This window comes from Triticum dicoccoides, chromosome 7B (genome assembly GCF_002162155.2).
Source record: "Triticum dicoccoides isolate Atlit2015 ecotype Zavitan chromosome 7B, WEW_v2.0, whole genome shotgun sequence".
In the NCBI taxonomy this organism is placed as follows: Eukaryota; Viridiplantae; Streptophyta; class Magnoliopsida; order Poales; family Poaceae; genus Triticum; species Triticum dicoccoides.
In genome coordinates, this window is record NC_041393.1 from 454,153,170 (window position 1) to 454,169,423 (window position 16,254).

At 48.6% G+C, this 16,254-nt stretch overlaps 1 protein-coding gene across 1 annotated transcript; it reads left to right on the top strand.

Moving 5' to 3' along the window:
• Window positions 1-250: 250 nt before the first annotated feature.
• Window positions 251-1,058, top strand: LOC119337239 (RING-H2 finger protein ATL39-like). The gene has a single exon (XM_037609357.1). It carries the CDS (start codon window positions 348-350, stop codon window positions 825-827), a length of 480 nt encoding a protein of 159 aa, XP_037465254.1. The 5' UTR covers window positions 251-347; the 3' UTR covers window positions 828-1,058.
• Window positions 1,059-16,254: the final 15,196 nt, after the last annotated feature.

The window sequence follows — 16,254 nt, forward strand, 5'->3', positions numbered from 1 at the left end:
TGTATTGTTTGGATTATTATCTTTTTTTCTTTATAACAACTAGCGTGCAGAGAGTTGACAAAGTGTCTATTACTAAACTCGTACTGCCGGTAAACTCTCCTCCTCATGCATGCCACTCTGAAGCTAATCTAGGAGTACAAGTCAATGCTAAGTTGCTGACATCTGCGAGTAAAATTCTCCCACCCGCAACACTAGAAAATGCACCAGGTCGCCACCGTACCTTCTATGCATATCTACTGCATGATAAGGCCCTCGCCGTGATCGGCGTCGGCTCTCATTCCTCTGCCTACGACTACGAAGTAGGAAGCGGCGAAAGTCTTCCAAGCAGAAGCAGCTAGCCTAGCTCCATGGCTTCGTTCGGGCCGACGGGCTTGCCAAACTCAGAGCACCTGCGGCACACCAACAAAGGGACGATGATCTTCAGCTACACCTGCGTCGGCCTCACGGGCGCCGCGCTCTTCTCCGTCGCCTTCTTCTTCTGCTATCAGCTCCGCAACCGGGCACCGGTCGCGGCCGCGGGAGCGGAGACCGGCCGCCGCCGCACGGTGGACCTTGCCAAGCTGCCGGAGTTCGCGTACACCCACTCCGCCAGGCACGGCGGCAAGGAGGGCGGCGGGGAAGGCGCGCAGTGCTCCGTGTGCCTCGGCACGGTGCAGGCCGGCGAGATGGTGCGGCTGCTGCCCTTGTGCAAGCACCTGTACCACGTGGAGTGCATCGACATGTGGCTGGCGTCCCATGACACTTGCCCGCTTTGCCGCGCGGAGGTTGAGCCCCAGCCCCCGGAGGACGATGGCCAGCCCGAGGTGACGACCGAGCTGCCGGTCTAGGGCGCCGGCTGGTCGCCGAAGTTGGCTACCGCAAGGTGCATGCTAATTTAGTTTGTAGCTTGTGGCCTGTGTGTTAGTTCTGATCGATACAGCATGTAGTTGTAACTTGTAAATTCCTCCGTATACAAAGGAAAAATTGTTCTGGGTACAACGGATACTGCAAAGATCACCGCTCCTCTTGTGTATTACTCCCTTCAAGAGCATAGAAGTTCGAAAAAAAGAGAGCATAGAAGTAAACAGGTTAAACTTCAGAACACTAAAAGTTTCTAAATTCATCCGCCAGAAGTTGTTTTCAGCAGCTGTGCAATTAGCTGCACCTGCATCATCTAATTCAATTTGACACAGCTGATCGATCTTTGAATTCTTGAAGTCATTAACCAGCCGTATGATTGCACTTTTGCACTGGCTATAAATTCCGAAAAATGCACTATCACTATTTCAAGTTCATGAATAAAATATATTTTATGAGAAAAAATAAAATACCTGTTTCAAAATAATCACTTCCTATGTTTTAAAATGAATGATACTCTACAAAGCGAAGCAGGCAAATCCTTTCCGGCAAATATGCTCTCTGGAGTTTCGCTGTAATCTCTCTTTTCTCGAGCAGGCAAATCATTGTTTCCTCCTTTCTGGAGTTCCGTTGTAATCTCTCTTTTTACCACCTGATCACCTAATCAAATGTTTTTCATATGCTCTGTGCTAAATCAATGAAGCCGGTGAACCTAGACATTTCAAAAATAAAAAAGCGAGCAGGCAAATTCTCTAACATGACTATATTACCCATAAATTGGGTCTAGAATTTAAGAATTGGAATTGGATTTCATAAATATTCATTTGAGTGCACAAGAATTGGAATCATAATTTTCAAACCCAGTCCAGTGAGTTAGAATATGACTAACAAATTCTTTTTTTAGTGGCAGCAATCAAATAAAATGATGGGCCCATGTACACTTTTGGGACCAACATGAATATATGGAGTAGCCAAAATGTACAAAGTTGCTCCTCTATGCACCAAGTCATCTCCAACAACAACAACAACAACAACAACAACAACAACAACAACAACAAAACCTTTAGTCTCAAACAAGTTGGGGTAGGCTAGAGATGAAACCCATAAGATCTCGCAACCAACTCATGACTCTGGCACATGGATAGCAAGCTTCCACACACCCCTGTCCATAGCTAGCTCTTTGGTGAGCACCAAGTCATCTCCAAAAGTTAAATATAATTTTGAAAAAATTTATAGTGTGAATGTGAGATAAAAATTGAAAGACCAATGTTTTGTGAAGTACTCTACCCCTCTACAACTATGTGGGGCCTACTTACACAAATTGTGTAGCGAATAATATCAAGGTTGCTCCTCAACATGTAGACCATGCAATACAATTTAGAATTGTGGAAATTCTATATTGTGAACAATGTAAACAAAATCTGAAGTTTTAGGAAAGCTCACACAGGTTGTACTTGTACAGGCCAGCCATTTGATAAGCGCAAAGTAGCTTCGCCATATGTGGAAAATATTGCTCAAATTTTAGTTGATTTCGAGTAACTTTTTATGTGTAAACATGAAAATTAATTTCTGAACATCAAACTTCCATACAATGGATAACCTCCATTTCATGTGAAATCCAAACATTAAATCATATTAGAATTGGATCCCCCCCCCCACCCCCACCCCCGGGCAAAATAATAGTTGGATACGAAATCCAACTGAATGAATCGAATTCAATTCTTGGGAGGCAAATGATTTTTAGGATCGGTTATATTGAAATAATACAGTTTGGTTCTCATAAAAATGTCTCATAATCATATAATATTGCACTTGTGTATTTTAAACTACGGGTTTGCCTGCACAATAGAGGGAAATTAGGAAAATATGCTGCTGGGGGTACAACCCGGCAGGAAATCATATAGTGGTGCACATTCTTTTCCTCTCTCTTGCCCTCCCTCTCTATATATCCAAGAGATGGAAGGGCAGAGCATTTTTGTGGTTTTTTTTTTCATCAAAGAGTTGAACAATGAAGATAGACGGCTCACCCTCTTTCTCTTTGCGTGTGCATAGCTAGATGCAATGCATCTCTACTACTTGTCAACCAGTTCACTCCCTCCCACCACGTATGTGCACCAAAATTTATTCATCCTGCTGGGGTTTTCCCCCATGAAGCCATATTGGCCGCACCTTTCAAGTACGCCTCTCAATCAAATTAATTTACCTACCTTTTGTAGCACTACATCAACTCCACCTTAATTAACTTACCTTTTGCAATAACAGGGGATTACACTGCTCAATTCCATGTCATATTTCACCTTCCCGTACGCTGCTCAATCACATTAATTTACTTACCATGCATGATCCATACTACCAAATTTATTGAGATAAAGACCCAGTGGCAACACACAGGCACACTAGTGTAAGAAAAAATTGCAAGAGAATCTATGATTTGCCAGAAAATTTTGAAATAGAGGCCTAATAAGATTCTTCTTTTTTTGCGAGAAAAGAGGCCTAGGATTCACAAGTTTGTAAGATGAGTAGTTGTCATGCTTCTGTCCTGTGTAGTTCAGCAGAGGACGTACGTGGCTACCTTTTGTATCTAAATATAAGATGTTTTTGCAATTTGAACTGCAGAAACATCTTATATTTAGTTATAGAGGGAGTAACATTTAAGCAATAGCCGTTGGATGGCGGCACGGTGATGGACGGTGGATGAAGGGGTGGTGCAGTGTCCCGATGATTATACCGGACAAACAAGCAAAAATGAGCGGCAGCTGCCATCCATTTCTTTCGCTCATATATAACCCTTGCCAATTTAGATAACAAAAAGAATCCAAAATATTGGGATATGCTGCTACAAAGGGGTATATAAAAGTCGCTAAAAATTAAATTGACAGACAGAAAAGAGACGTTGAATGCTTCCACTTTTGTGTTAAAAAGAAGAGCACGTCATACGGCGACCTCTTCAACATGTAAATATAACACAAGGTTACTTTAAAAAAGGGAACATAAGTTATGTTTGCATGTCCCCGCCTCCAAGCAAACTTCGGTTGACAAACAAAGGAACGTATCACCTGACCTATACGACCTTCGGCCAGTTGCTAAAGTCAACTAGCACCGTACGTACCAGCCGTGATGGACGTTAAACCACACATAAACAAACCTCTCTCCATTATATAAACTTGGTTGAAAATTCAAAACTTTGTTCCATGCCCACAGATTCATCGTTATCCACAGTGCCGGTCCGTTGAATTCCACACTGCCCTCTTGTATAGTACTATAAACCTGAAGCAATAATGAGTCGTATAATACTAGGCAAGCTAATTCTGACTTGTGAAAGATTCACAGCACCACGTACCATGCCGCGTCTGCGTGCACGCATGCCGGCTGGCAGGGCCGCTCGAGATCGATGCACTTGTGAGGAAGACTATAATAGAAGATGTTTTTTTTTTAACGTAATAGAAGCAGCTGTTGCACATGAACCATCAGATCTCGAGTGGATGCTCTAGATTGGGCGTTTCAGAGCTGGTGGAGAGATCTGTTTTGTATATAAGTATTAGTCATGGTGGTTTTCGTGAAATAGACATAGCTCTCTGCCAGCTTCTGCACGGTCAATCAGGAGCATTGGTCCAAGATCCGACAGTTCATGTTTATTTCATATTTTTATCTTTGCCAGAAGAGTTGCTCCTATTGCTTAAAAATAATATTGCAGTCATCCCTTGCAGGCTTTCATCCTTTCGGGTTTGCCCATTTGGTTAACGATAGTGCGACTTAAGAAATTTAACTTTTTATCCCGCTTTATAAATAAAACAAAGGGGCGCTAGGCCTCAGCCGGCTGATCCCGAGTGCGGATCCGCCGGTCTAACAAACGTTTGATCAGTCCCTGTGATTTGTACCACGTCCCTCTGATCTATTTGTACCACGTCCGTCTGATCTATTTCATTTTTAACTAGTCCATTTATTAAAGTAGGGACTGCACCCACCCTCTCCATTTTTGTATTACTCTGCACCACGAATACCCGCAGCCCACCATGACCAGTAGCATTGCTCACCTATACCTCCATCAAATGAAATAGAGCAATGCCGACACTTTCTACTGTAGTGTCGTCACTGCTGGAGTATCTCTCCCATCACCGCTGGAGTATCTCTCCCATGCCACTGCTTACTCACCTCGTGTTGCAACATGAAAACACGTACATCATTTAGTTGATTTTTCCACAAAAAGAATTTATTTATTTATTTGTGAAAAAAACATTTAATTTGATCTTTTGCGACAAGTAAAACAATGGTAGGCTACTTCAAAAGAATCACTAAACTAAAAAAAGAATTACTAAATGAAAATAAATATAATTTTTTGACCGGACATAGCAACAAAAAGATCAAAACATATTTGGCTAGCAGCCAGAAGTTTTGTAATGTTTCACGACTAGCTTTGCAACAGATGGTCCGGCTTTAGCGTGGAGGAAAAATTTTTGGCGGTCGGCTTGCAATAGAGACAGCTAATCTTGCCACATCTCACGCCAGGCCTTGCAACACGGTAGTACTACCTTGCTGCAGGAAAAAAATAGTTACAGAAGGAATCACGACATCACGAGTCCAGCTGTGGCGGCTCAGGTTGTTGCGTGCATGACCAATTTCACAGGATCGCACGGCCGACAACCTTGCAGCGCGACGGAAAGGCTTTGCCATCGAGAAAAAAGGCAATGGCCAGACTCACATCATCAGGGTCCGGTTTGCAATGTGCCTAGTTTTTGCAGCACGGTGGTATGACTTCGTAACAGAAAAAATAATAGCAGTCAGACTCGCAACATCACAGGTCCAGAGCATCACTTGATTTTTGCAACATATGACTTCGCAGCAAAAAAACATATAGTAGTTGTCGGACTTGCAGCGTCCTCCGATATTTTTACTATGGCTGTATGACATAGCAACACCACGGATTTGGCTTTGCAACAACATCGGTTGACCTTGAAGCCGGCCAGCCTTTGTAGCATCACACATATGACCTGCGGCATTGCCAACCATCCTTGCATCATACATATGACCCATTTTGCACTTGAGATTTTGCAACATGACTCATGTTGCGCTTGGGGTTTGTAACATGAATCATGTTGTGCTTGCAATGCAACGTGCCTTAGCTGTGACCTAGCACTTGCAACATGACTCATGTTGCGCTTGAGGGTTTTGAACGTAACTCATGTTGTGTTCGAGTTTTGCAACATGAACCATGCTATGCTTGCGATGCAACGTGCTTCAGCTACGACCCACCGTTTGCAACATGACTCATGTTGTGCTAGAGGGTTTTCAACATGACTCATGTTGCACTCGAGGTTTGCAACATGACCCATGTTGCGTTGGGGGGTTTGCAGCATGACCCATGTTGTGCTCGAGATGCAAAGTGCCTTACTGGCAACCCCCATTTTCAATATGACTCATGTTGTGCTTGAAGGTTTGCAACAGGACCCATGTTGCGCTCCGGGTTTGCAACACGGTTCATGTTGCACTCACATTGCAAATAATACTCATTGGTTTGTCCCTTGACCTGGTCGGTTTACAGCACAACTCGTGTTATACTCGGTTGTCTTGCAACGCGAACCACCTCGCAAAACGCATGTGTGTGATGGCCGGTGTTGTGCGCCACACGATGAAAGGTTGATTGGATGGTCGCGGAGGCGGTTGACATGCGTCCAGTCATCAACAGGTTGAACGCAAGTGTTTATTTTTTTCTTACAACTAAACTATATATGATTGCATCTAGGGCGATGTCGCTAAGCTTGAGATGTTGTCGTAACAGAATAAGAAGCTGCAGTGGCTCATCTTTGCCACGACAGTCTGACCTTGCATGAGAAAAACACAATGGCGCTAGAGATCATTAGCACATCTACGTATACAAGGGAGCATGCTAGCCAATGCTTTACAACGTGGAAGTCAAAATGCAAACTCTATTCTACACAGTCTGCTCGACTGGTAGTAGGGCCCAGACACATGCAGCAGCCAAGTCTTCATGCGAGTCGAACGCCTCACGATCCAATGGACCAGTAGCTCCTGATCTGACGGCCGCACGTGTGACGGATGTGATGAGAAGATCAGTCGGTTGATTAGAAGCTTTTTCCATAAAACATTCACCCTCATGCACAAAGTTTAAATACAGGAAACTAAATATAGATCTGTTGGGGCAACAATATAAACATGATCTAATAAAAAAATGAAAAAAGGCCACCAAGTGGCCAGCGGACCAGTTTCCAGGTGGCGGTGATTTTTTATGGACCTGAATTGACCCTTGAAGCTTCGGGAGGAGGGGGCCAGAAGAGCAACGAGAGAGCCACGAGCTCACAAGGCGTACCCTAGGGGGTAGGCGCACTGAAAGAGCATGGTGCCTGTCGGTGTCAAAACCGGCGGATCTCGGGTAGGGGGTCCCGAACTGTGCGTCTAGGCGGATGGTAACAGGAGACGAGGGACACGATGTTTTACCCAGGTTCGGGCCCTCTTGATGGAGGTAAAACCCTACGTCCTGCTTGATTAATATTGATGATATGGGTAGTACAAGAGTGGATCTACCACGAGATCAAGGAGGCTAAACCCTAGAAGCTAGCCTATGGTATGAATGTTGTAATGGAGGTTATGTCCTACGGACTAAAGCCCCCCGGTTTATATAGACACCGGAGAGGGCTAGGGTTACACAGAGTCGGTTACAATGGTAGGAGATCTACATATCCGTATCGCCAAGCTTGCCTTCCACGCCAAGGAAAGTCCCATCCGGACATGGGACGGAGTCTTCAATCTTGTATCTTCGTAGTCTTGGAGTCCGGCGGACGATGATAGTCCGGCTGTCCGGACACCCCCTAGTCCAGGACTCCCTCAGTAGCCCCTGAACCTGGCTTCAATGACGATGAGTCCGACGCGCATAATGTTCGGCATTGCAAGGCGGGTTCCTCCTTTGAATAATCCATAGAAGATTGTGAACACCCGGATAGTGTCCGGCTCTGCAAAATAAATTCCACACTCCACCGTAGAGAGAATAAAATGTACACAAGCTCAATCTGCTGACGTATTTTGCGGCGTGACGTCACGCCACTACCAAGCCTTTACTTGAATCGTTTTTTATCATACCACCTCAGCGCGTTTAGCGAAGCGGTTTCCTTGGCACGTCTTGTCGAAGCAGAGATCGTGTTCCCCCTTATTCTGGGATTCTCATCAATACGGGCGTGGGTAACCCAACCGCGCCCGTCGCCACGCCTCCTCTATCGAAGGTGAATCCCGAACGGTCACGGAGACAGCTCTTGGTATTCCCCCTCTTTATAATAGGACCAAGGCTTGTTTCTTCTCTTCAATCTTCCATCGAATCCTCTCCTCGCTCCAAGTTCCAGACACTCAGAGCCCCAGATTCGAGCGCTTCGGACCTTCAACAATGTCCGGCTCCGACCTTCAGGGCCGGTGGATGCCCTCCTCCGTCACGGAGGAGGACGTGCTAAAGCTGCGTGAGGCCAAGTACCTGTCTTACGAGGTTTTGCACAGGCTGCCTGCCGAAGGGCAGGCCATCCCCACCCCCGAGCCCGTCGAGTATGTCGTTTTTATATCCCACCTCCGTCGGGGTTTAGGCTTCCCGACGGATCCTTTCGTGAGAGGGCTCATGTTTTACTATGGGTTAGAATTCCATGACTTGGCTCCGGAGTCCATCCTCCATATCTCCGCATTCATCGTTGTCTGCGAAGCCTTCCTCCGCGTCACCCCTCACTTCGGCCTATGGCTGAAGACCTTTAATGTGGAGCCGAAGATGGTCGGGGGGCGTCAAGCAGAGTGCGGCGGGTCGGCCATAAGCAGGAGGGCCGATGCCCCGTGGCCTGAGGGCTCCTTCCAAGAGGAGCTCGGCTTATGGCAGCATGAGTGGTTCTATATCACCGCTCCGAGGGGCAGCAGGCAGAAGCCGCCGCCTCCATTCCGCTCGGGACCTCCACGACGGTTGATGTCGTGGGTCAACCAAGGGCTCGATTGGGGGGTGTCAAAGGACGTGCCCCTATTGCAGGGCCGGATTCGAGACCTCCAAGCGAGGGAGATCGATCTGGTCGTGGTGATGCAGGTTATGCTAATTAGGCGTCTCCTGCCCTGCAAACGCCGTCCTCTCCGGCTATGGGAGTTCAATCCGTAGGGACCACGAATTCTCCAACACTTCATGGGTACGACACCCGTGGAGATGTACCGGTTGTTCTTCGGACCGCAAGTGGCGTGTCCGGAATTGACCGAGGATGCCGGCCTAAGTTGCAACCGCCCGGATACTCAAGTAAGTAGCTTTAGTGTTCGGACGTATCATTTGTTCGCCTTTCTTCAATTCGCCTTTTAACCCGTTATCCTTCAGCAGGAGTGGATAGCGCAAGCGAAGCTGATACGGTGTCCGGCCCCCCTCCCCGAGACCGCACTGGAGGCCGTGCTGGTCAGAATGTTAGAGGTTGCGCCTTCAGAAGAAGGCGAGGGGGAGAACAGAGGAGCTACCGCCCCGCCCAAGGGGGCGCTCGAAGGAGGGGGGATCGAGAATCCCTCCCTCCAGGGGGAGAAGAGGACCGCCCCCGAAGACCCGGAGGCCAAAGCCCCTAAGCGGGGTAAGAAATCTTTGCCGGAGGGTCCTGCGTCCGGGGAGACCCCGGCCGCACAGTCTTCTCTTAAGGATCAGCCCTCTAGCGAGCCATGAGTAGAAAAAGGGGAATTCATTAATGAAAAACATCCCTATTTGTGCTTATGAGGATAACCGAAATTTTTACCTTGTAGTTCGGATCTGCAACCTTCTTAGATGAGCTCGTCTTCGGGGGATCTTCGTCCGGAGATGATGGAGAGCGAGACGCCTCCGTCTGCCGCGTCGCCGGATAGGGCGGACGAGCCTGAAGTGACGTCACGGAAGGCGTCCCCGAGCCCGGTAGAGCCGAAAAGTTCGGCGCCGACTAGTGTTCAGCCGGGGGAGCTGAAGGATCTGCTTGAGAAGGCGTCCGTCTCAGAAGATCACGTGCGTTGATGAGCATGGTGATCGGAAGGATTTCATCCGCCGAAAGCGGATTGCACAATGCCGTCAGGAGTTTGCTGGCGGGGTTTGAGGTACGTAAAAACGACGCGCCTTTTTGACAGTTTTGCACATGAAAGTGCGCCCTGTGTAGATAGTAGCCCCTGAGACTCGGTAGGTTGTCATAAGCGACAACGTGCCGAGGATCAAAATCGCAGGTACTGAGTGCCGCCTTTCCTATGCAAGTGGCGGATAGTCCGGGGGCTAGCCGGACTGATGGAGTTGCCGAATTAATGCGGCAACTCGATGTAGCGGATGCGGACATCGCGCTAGTCAACAAGCGGCTTGACGAGTCGCAAGGTAAATTAATTCTCCGCAGTCACCTATTAAGGGAGCTAAATCTCACCTCTTACAATATTTATGCATGACGCAGATGGTGCTGCTGCTGTGGAGAGCCTTCGGGCAGAACTTGCTCAAGCCAAGGAGCAGGCCAGAAGAAGTAACGTGGCCGCCTTGAGGGCGGCCGAGGAGCTAGAAGCCGAAAGGGCTGCACACTGCCGAAGTAAGGAAGAGGTGGCCAAATTGGCCGTGAAATTTAAGGATGCTGCCGATCGCAATGAGGCTCTTGAAAAGGAGCGCCTATCGGAGCGAGAAGACCTGGTGAAGGCCACCGCCGAAGCCAAGGATGCCCGTTCTGCAATGTGGGCTATGAAGGAAGAGCTGCGTCAGGACGGAGACATTGTGGCTGGCAAGCCTTTTATGCTACGCCGCAGGTTTACGGATCCAAAGTATGTCCAGCTTGGCCAGCTTTGGGTCCGGAGGATCCATATATGGACTTAGCGGCGAGTGCGGCAGATGCCGCTGTGCACTTCCAGAGCCAGAAGGATCACAAGACGGAAGAGCTATTTTGGTCTCAATTCCATAGTCCGGATCGTTCACTTCCGCTGACCGATCGGTTGGCCGAATGGGCTGAGCTGAACAGGCTGTCCGGACTTGCCATGACGGATATCGTGGCTCATGTCTGGCCAGAGAGGCCCAAGGCGACGAGCTATTTTGGCTTATTGCAGCAATTTCTTGGGGCGGTGCCGCATATCAAGGAGATGAAGCGGTCGGCCTGCATAGAGGGTGCGCGGATGGCCCTTGACCATGTGAAGACACATTGGACAGAGATGGATGCCACCGCTGTAGCAACCCAGGGTTCGGACGAAAGCCGGTTACCCATCGAGCACTATTTTGGGGAAGTCATGCGTGGTGCTCATGTAATAGAGTCGCAGTGCTCGAAAAACGTAACGTTCAAATGAACGCTTTTATTTTGTAAAACAATGGTTATGATGTGATCGCTTTTTATACTTGTGCGTTCCAAGTATTGAAATATCTCCTGTGCGGCCGTTTATGTATACATGTGTATAACCTGAAAGATGGCAGTCTTCGGCTTCAGCCCCCACGCACAAGGTGCGGGGGTGTTCACAAAAATAGCGCGTTTTCACACTTAACCCGACGTCTCGGTCCTGTTGAGGAGGTGGTAGCATAGCAAACGAGGCAATCCGGACTATGATGCTTTATCACTTTCACTTAGCCATTGGAGTTCGAGGGTGGGGCTACGATATAGCCCCTGGGGGCACCGCGCTCTCCGAATTCGGGGCGCGTGTGTGCCTGACCGGGAAACGGTCCTTCGTCAAAGCGGGGGAATTCTAAACATTCCGGTTGTTGATCGAGTGGTTGACCAGTCTCTCGCTGTATCATGACAGTCAGTTTTCGGCTTTCTCTACTGAGGTGCTCGCCCAGCCAAACTGGGGCACAATCATAGTAGTTCTCCTGGTGCCGCGTTAGCCGATGATACGGAACGTAAGGCAGCAAAACACAGGAGCCGGGCAAACCCAACATTTGACCAAAGACATGATTAGGAGCTGATGCATATAAGGCCTAACTCGAGACGCCGAACACTCCCTAAGGTGTTCGGTCTTTATGATAATGTGCAGAATAATGCCCTAAGCCCCTAGTGTCCAGGTACGGGCAGGGTCCTCTGACGCGGCCGATGCCAAAACGTCGGGCTCCACTCTGGTTATAATGAGAAACCAGGGGATTATAGCAACAAGAGACGGTAAAAAAGGTTTACGCAGGGTCTTAATCTGAAAAGAATCCTTGCAATGGGTCCCTACTGCACGTCTGCGCCTGTGTCTCCGTTGTGCCGTTATCCTGGACGGGTGTGCACGTTGTTCATCTGTAAAAAGAGAGGAACTTAGTTTGAAAGGAAATCGTGCGAAAAAAGGTATATGAAAAATATTAATATGTAAAGCGGAGTCTATATTAGCTCGTTGTTGCTTATACGCTCAGCCCCTTGTGAAGGGGCGTGCGGCTAGGGAGCCCCTAGCTTGTTTGTGCCGGACTCGTCTAACCGTGTCCGGGGTCTTTGCATGACCCTCGCAATGAAATGATGCCACGTGGACCAGGCATTTTAAGTGTAAGAGACGCGTAATGTGGTATGGCGTTGAAGCGGACAAAAGCTTCACGTCCCAATAGTGCTTGATAGCCACTTTTGAATGGGGCGACATGAAAGATTAGTTTTTTGCGTCAGAAGTTGTTCGGTGACCCAAACACAACTTCTAGTAATAAGGAGCCTGTGCACTTGGCGTAAGGGCCCGACGTCAATCCTTTAAAGGAAGTGCGGCTATGTCGAATTTTAGTAAGGTCTATCCCCAACTTGCGGATTGTGTTTGGATATAGCAGGTTTAAATCGCTGCCTTCATCCATCAGGACTTTTGTAAATTGTAGTCCGTCGATTATAGGATTCAATATCAGAGCAGTCCATCCTGCATTCCGAATACTTCTGGAGTAATCCAGGTGGTCGAAAGTGATTGGTTTTGACATCCAATCTTGAGGTTCCGCTGGGGTGGACCGTGCGAGACCCATCTTGGCGGGTGCCGCATTGTTTTTCCGTATTATCACACGAAGTGAGTTTACTGCTTTAACTTCTTGTGGGAAGTTCTTTTGTTTTCCGGTGCTCTGCTTGTGGGGTTTATCATCATCCTCGCTTGATGCATCGAGCCCCTTGTGTTCGGCATTTAATCGGCCGGACTGTTTGAAAACCCAACAATCTCGATGGGTGTGGTTTGCAGGCCTTCCGTGGGTACTGTGGATTTGACATATCCGACCCAAAATTTTGTGTAAGTTGGATAGTTCATCACTGTTATCCTTAAGAGGTAGTGTTTTGTTGTTTGGCCGCGAGCTTTTGAATCCGGCGTTGACCGCCGTATTCTTTGGGCTTTTTTCTTTATTCTGGCGCTGATCCTTTCTGCGTCGTGGTTTTCCGTTTCCATCTCTACTCTCGGATGTACTCGGGTCGCTGGTGCTGCATCTTGCTAGCCAGCTATCCTCCCCCGCGCAAAAGCGGGTCATGAGGCTTGTCAGTGCGGACATTGTCCTCGGCTTCTCTTGGCCTAGGTGTCTGGCGAGCCATTCGTCTCGGACATTGTGTTTAAAAGCTGTTAAGGCTTCGGCGTCCGGACAGTCGACTATTTGGTTCTTTTTAGTGAGGAACCTATTCCAGAATTTGCGCGCTGACTCTCCGGGCTGTTGCGTTATATGACTTAGATCATCTGCATCCGGAGGGCGGACATAAGTCCCTTGAAAATTTGCTCTAAACGCGTCCTCAAGCTCTTCCCAACTTCCAACAGTATTTTCTGGGAGGCTTTTGAGCCAATGACGGGCTGGCCCTTTGAGCTTGAGGGGTAAATATTTTATGGCGTGGAGATCATCTCCTCTAGCCATGTGTATGTGTAGTATATAATCCTCTATCCAGACTCCAGGGTCTGTTGTTCCGTCATAAGCCTCTATGTTTATGGGTTTAAACCCTGCTGGGAATTCATGATCCAACACATCATTGGTGAAACATAATGGGTGCGCGGCGCCCCTGTATTTGGGTGTGCCGTTGTCTTCGAACACTTGACGTGTTGTGCTGTTTCCTGGGGCCCTCTTTTTTGGCCCGTAAATGGACCTGGCTGGGCCATCTGTTTTCCAGGGTCATGAGTTGGCTTATGTGTGGCGCCGCTTGTAGATTCGGGCCTATCATCTGGTCGTCTATCCGACCATGCAGCCTCTTTGTTTTTTGACTGTGGGGGCTCTATGGCTTCCTCGTCAAATTCTGGCAGTAGTTTGCGCTTTGGGTAGCTCTTTGATTGATGGACATTGCCGTATTTGTCTGCGGTTTTGAGCACTTTGCTCCACCTCGCTCTGAGTATGTCTTCCGCTGTTTTGAGCTTCCGTTTTTCCTTCTTTAGGCTTCTTGCGGTGGCGACGAGTCTTCCATGAAGGTTTTTGTGTTCCGGTAGTATGTCCGGTGTGAGGTCGTCCGGACTGTTGGTTTCGCCGGGATTGGATTGATTATCTGGTTCGCCCTATTCGGACGGCTGCTTGGTTGCATGTTCGTCGTCCACTGGTTTGCCCTGCTCTAACGCTGGGTCATTAGGAGTGCTGTCTTTGTCGAGGCGGGGCTTAGGGCGGCGTTTGCGTCGCCGCTTTGGTTGTTTATCGGCAGAATTATCCTTAGCCGCACCCCGTTGCTCCTCGTCGTCACTTCCTTTTGGGGTATCCACCATATATACGCCATGTGTCGGGGTGGTCTTCCAGTGTCCTGTAGGCGCTGGTTCTTGTTCGTCTCCAGCATCGTCGTCCATACCGTCGATGTCTTCGGAGTCGTAGTCTAGCATGTCGGTTAGATCGTCGACAGTGGCTATAAAGTGGGTGGTGGGTGGGCTCTGAATTTCTTCGTCGTCCGTATCCCAACCATCCTGGCCATAATCCGGCCAGGGCTCTTCGGATAGCGAGAGATGCTTTAGCGAATTTAGGATATCGCCAAAGGGCGAGTGTTGGAAAATGTCCGCGGCCTTGAACTCCATGATCGGTGCCCAATCAGATTCGATAGGCAGGGGCGCAGGAGGTTCGGAGTCCGGCAAGGAGTCCGGCACCTCGGAGTCACGAGCTTTACAAGGGACAAGGTTAGTGTTCGGCTCCATCACCGTGGAAGGTGCAGCCCCCGAGGCGATGTCCAGCCACCGGTCCTCGATCTGGGCAATCGGCTCCGGACTGAGGGACGGAGCGGATTCGTGTGCGGCCACCAAGGCACTGTCCGGCGGCAGAGCTAAATCATGCCCATCGTGACAGCGCGGCACGCTCGGCTGAGGTTCGAGTCCGTCGAAGATCAAGTCCCCGCGGATGTCGGCCGTGAAGTTTAGGCTTCCGAACCTGACCTGATGGCCAGGGGCGTAGCTTTCGATCTGCTCCAGATGGCCACGTGAGTTGGCCCGCAGTGCGAAGCCGCCGAATACGAAGATCTGCCCGGGAGAAAAGTCTCACCCTGGACAGCGTTGTTGATTGGAGAAGCCATCGAGCCTATCGGTGACGGCACAGAGGAACTCTCAATGAAAGCACCAATGTCGGTGTCAAAACCGGCGGATCTCGGGTAGGGGGTCCCGAACTGTGCATCTAGGCGGATGGTAACAGGAGACGAGGGACATGATGTTTTATCCAGGTTCGGGCCCTCTTGATGGAGGTAAAACCCTACGTCCTGCTTGATTAATATTGATGATATGGGTAGTACAAGAGTGGATCTACCACGAGATCAAGGAGGCTAAACCCTAGAAGCTAGCCTATGGTATGAGTGTTGTATGGAGGTTATGTCCTACGGACTAAAGCCACCCGGTTTATATAGACACCGGAGAGGGCTAGGGTTACACAGAGTCGGTTACAATGGTAGGAGATCTACATATCCGTATCGCCAAGCTTGCCTTCCACGCCAAGGAAAGTCCCATCCGGACACGGGACGGAGTCTTCAATCTTGTATCTTCGTAGTCTTGGAGTCCGGCGGACGATGATAGTCCGGCTGTCCGGACACCCCCTAGTCCAGGACTCCCTCAGTGCCTCCATGTTTGGTTTTGTTAATTGATGACAATCTATATGGACTAATGGTTCCCTTGATTTATATTTAAAGGGTTTGTCCATTTGTTGGTTTCAAGGAGATTATGTGACGACCAAGGTGCTATTCAAGGAATTATCTAAAGATTGGTCAGAGAGAAGACATGATACAAGGTTGATCAAGACTAAGTGAAAGAGTGAATCAAGTTGATCAACACACAAAGCGTACAAGATGTACCGAGAAGGATTAAGTGATCCCATGGTATGGTAAGCATTGTCCATTACTCTTTTTGTACTAAGTACTAACCCATGGTCTATGTGAGAGTTCTATGTGGGGTTAGGTATGTTTTAGTGGGCTTGCGTCAAGAGGAAGATCTCATACATCCCATGGGGGATAACATCAAGTGGTGATCGTCATCAAGATTACGGTATGCAAGTTCAAGTGGAGCATCACGAAGAGATCATGCTTGAAGCTTGCCCTCCATTGTGGTGACAATGGACTTGTGAAGATGTGCCGAAGAGTGGCTCACCCATAGTGG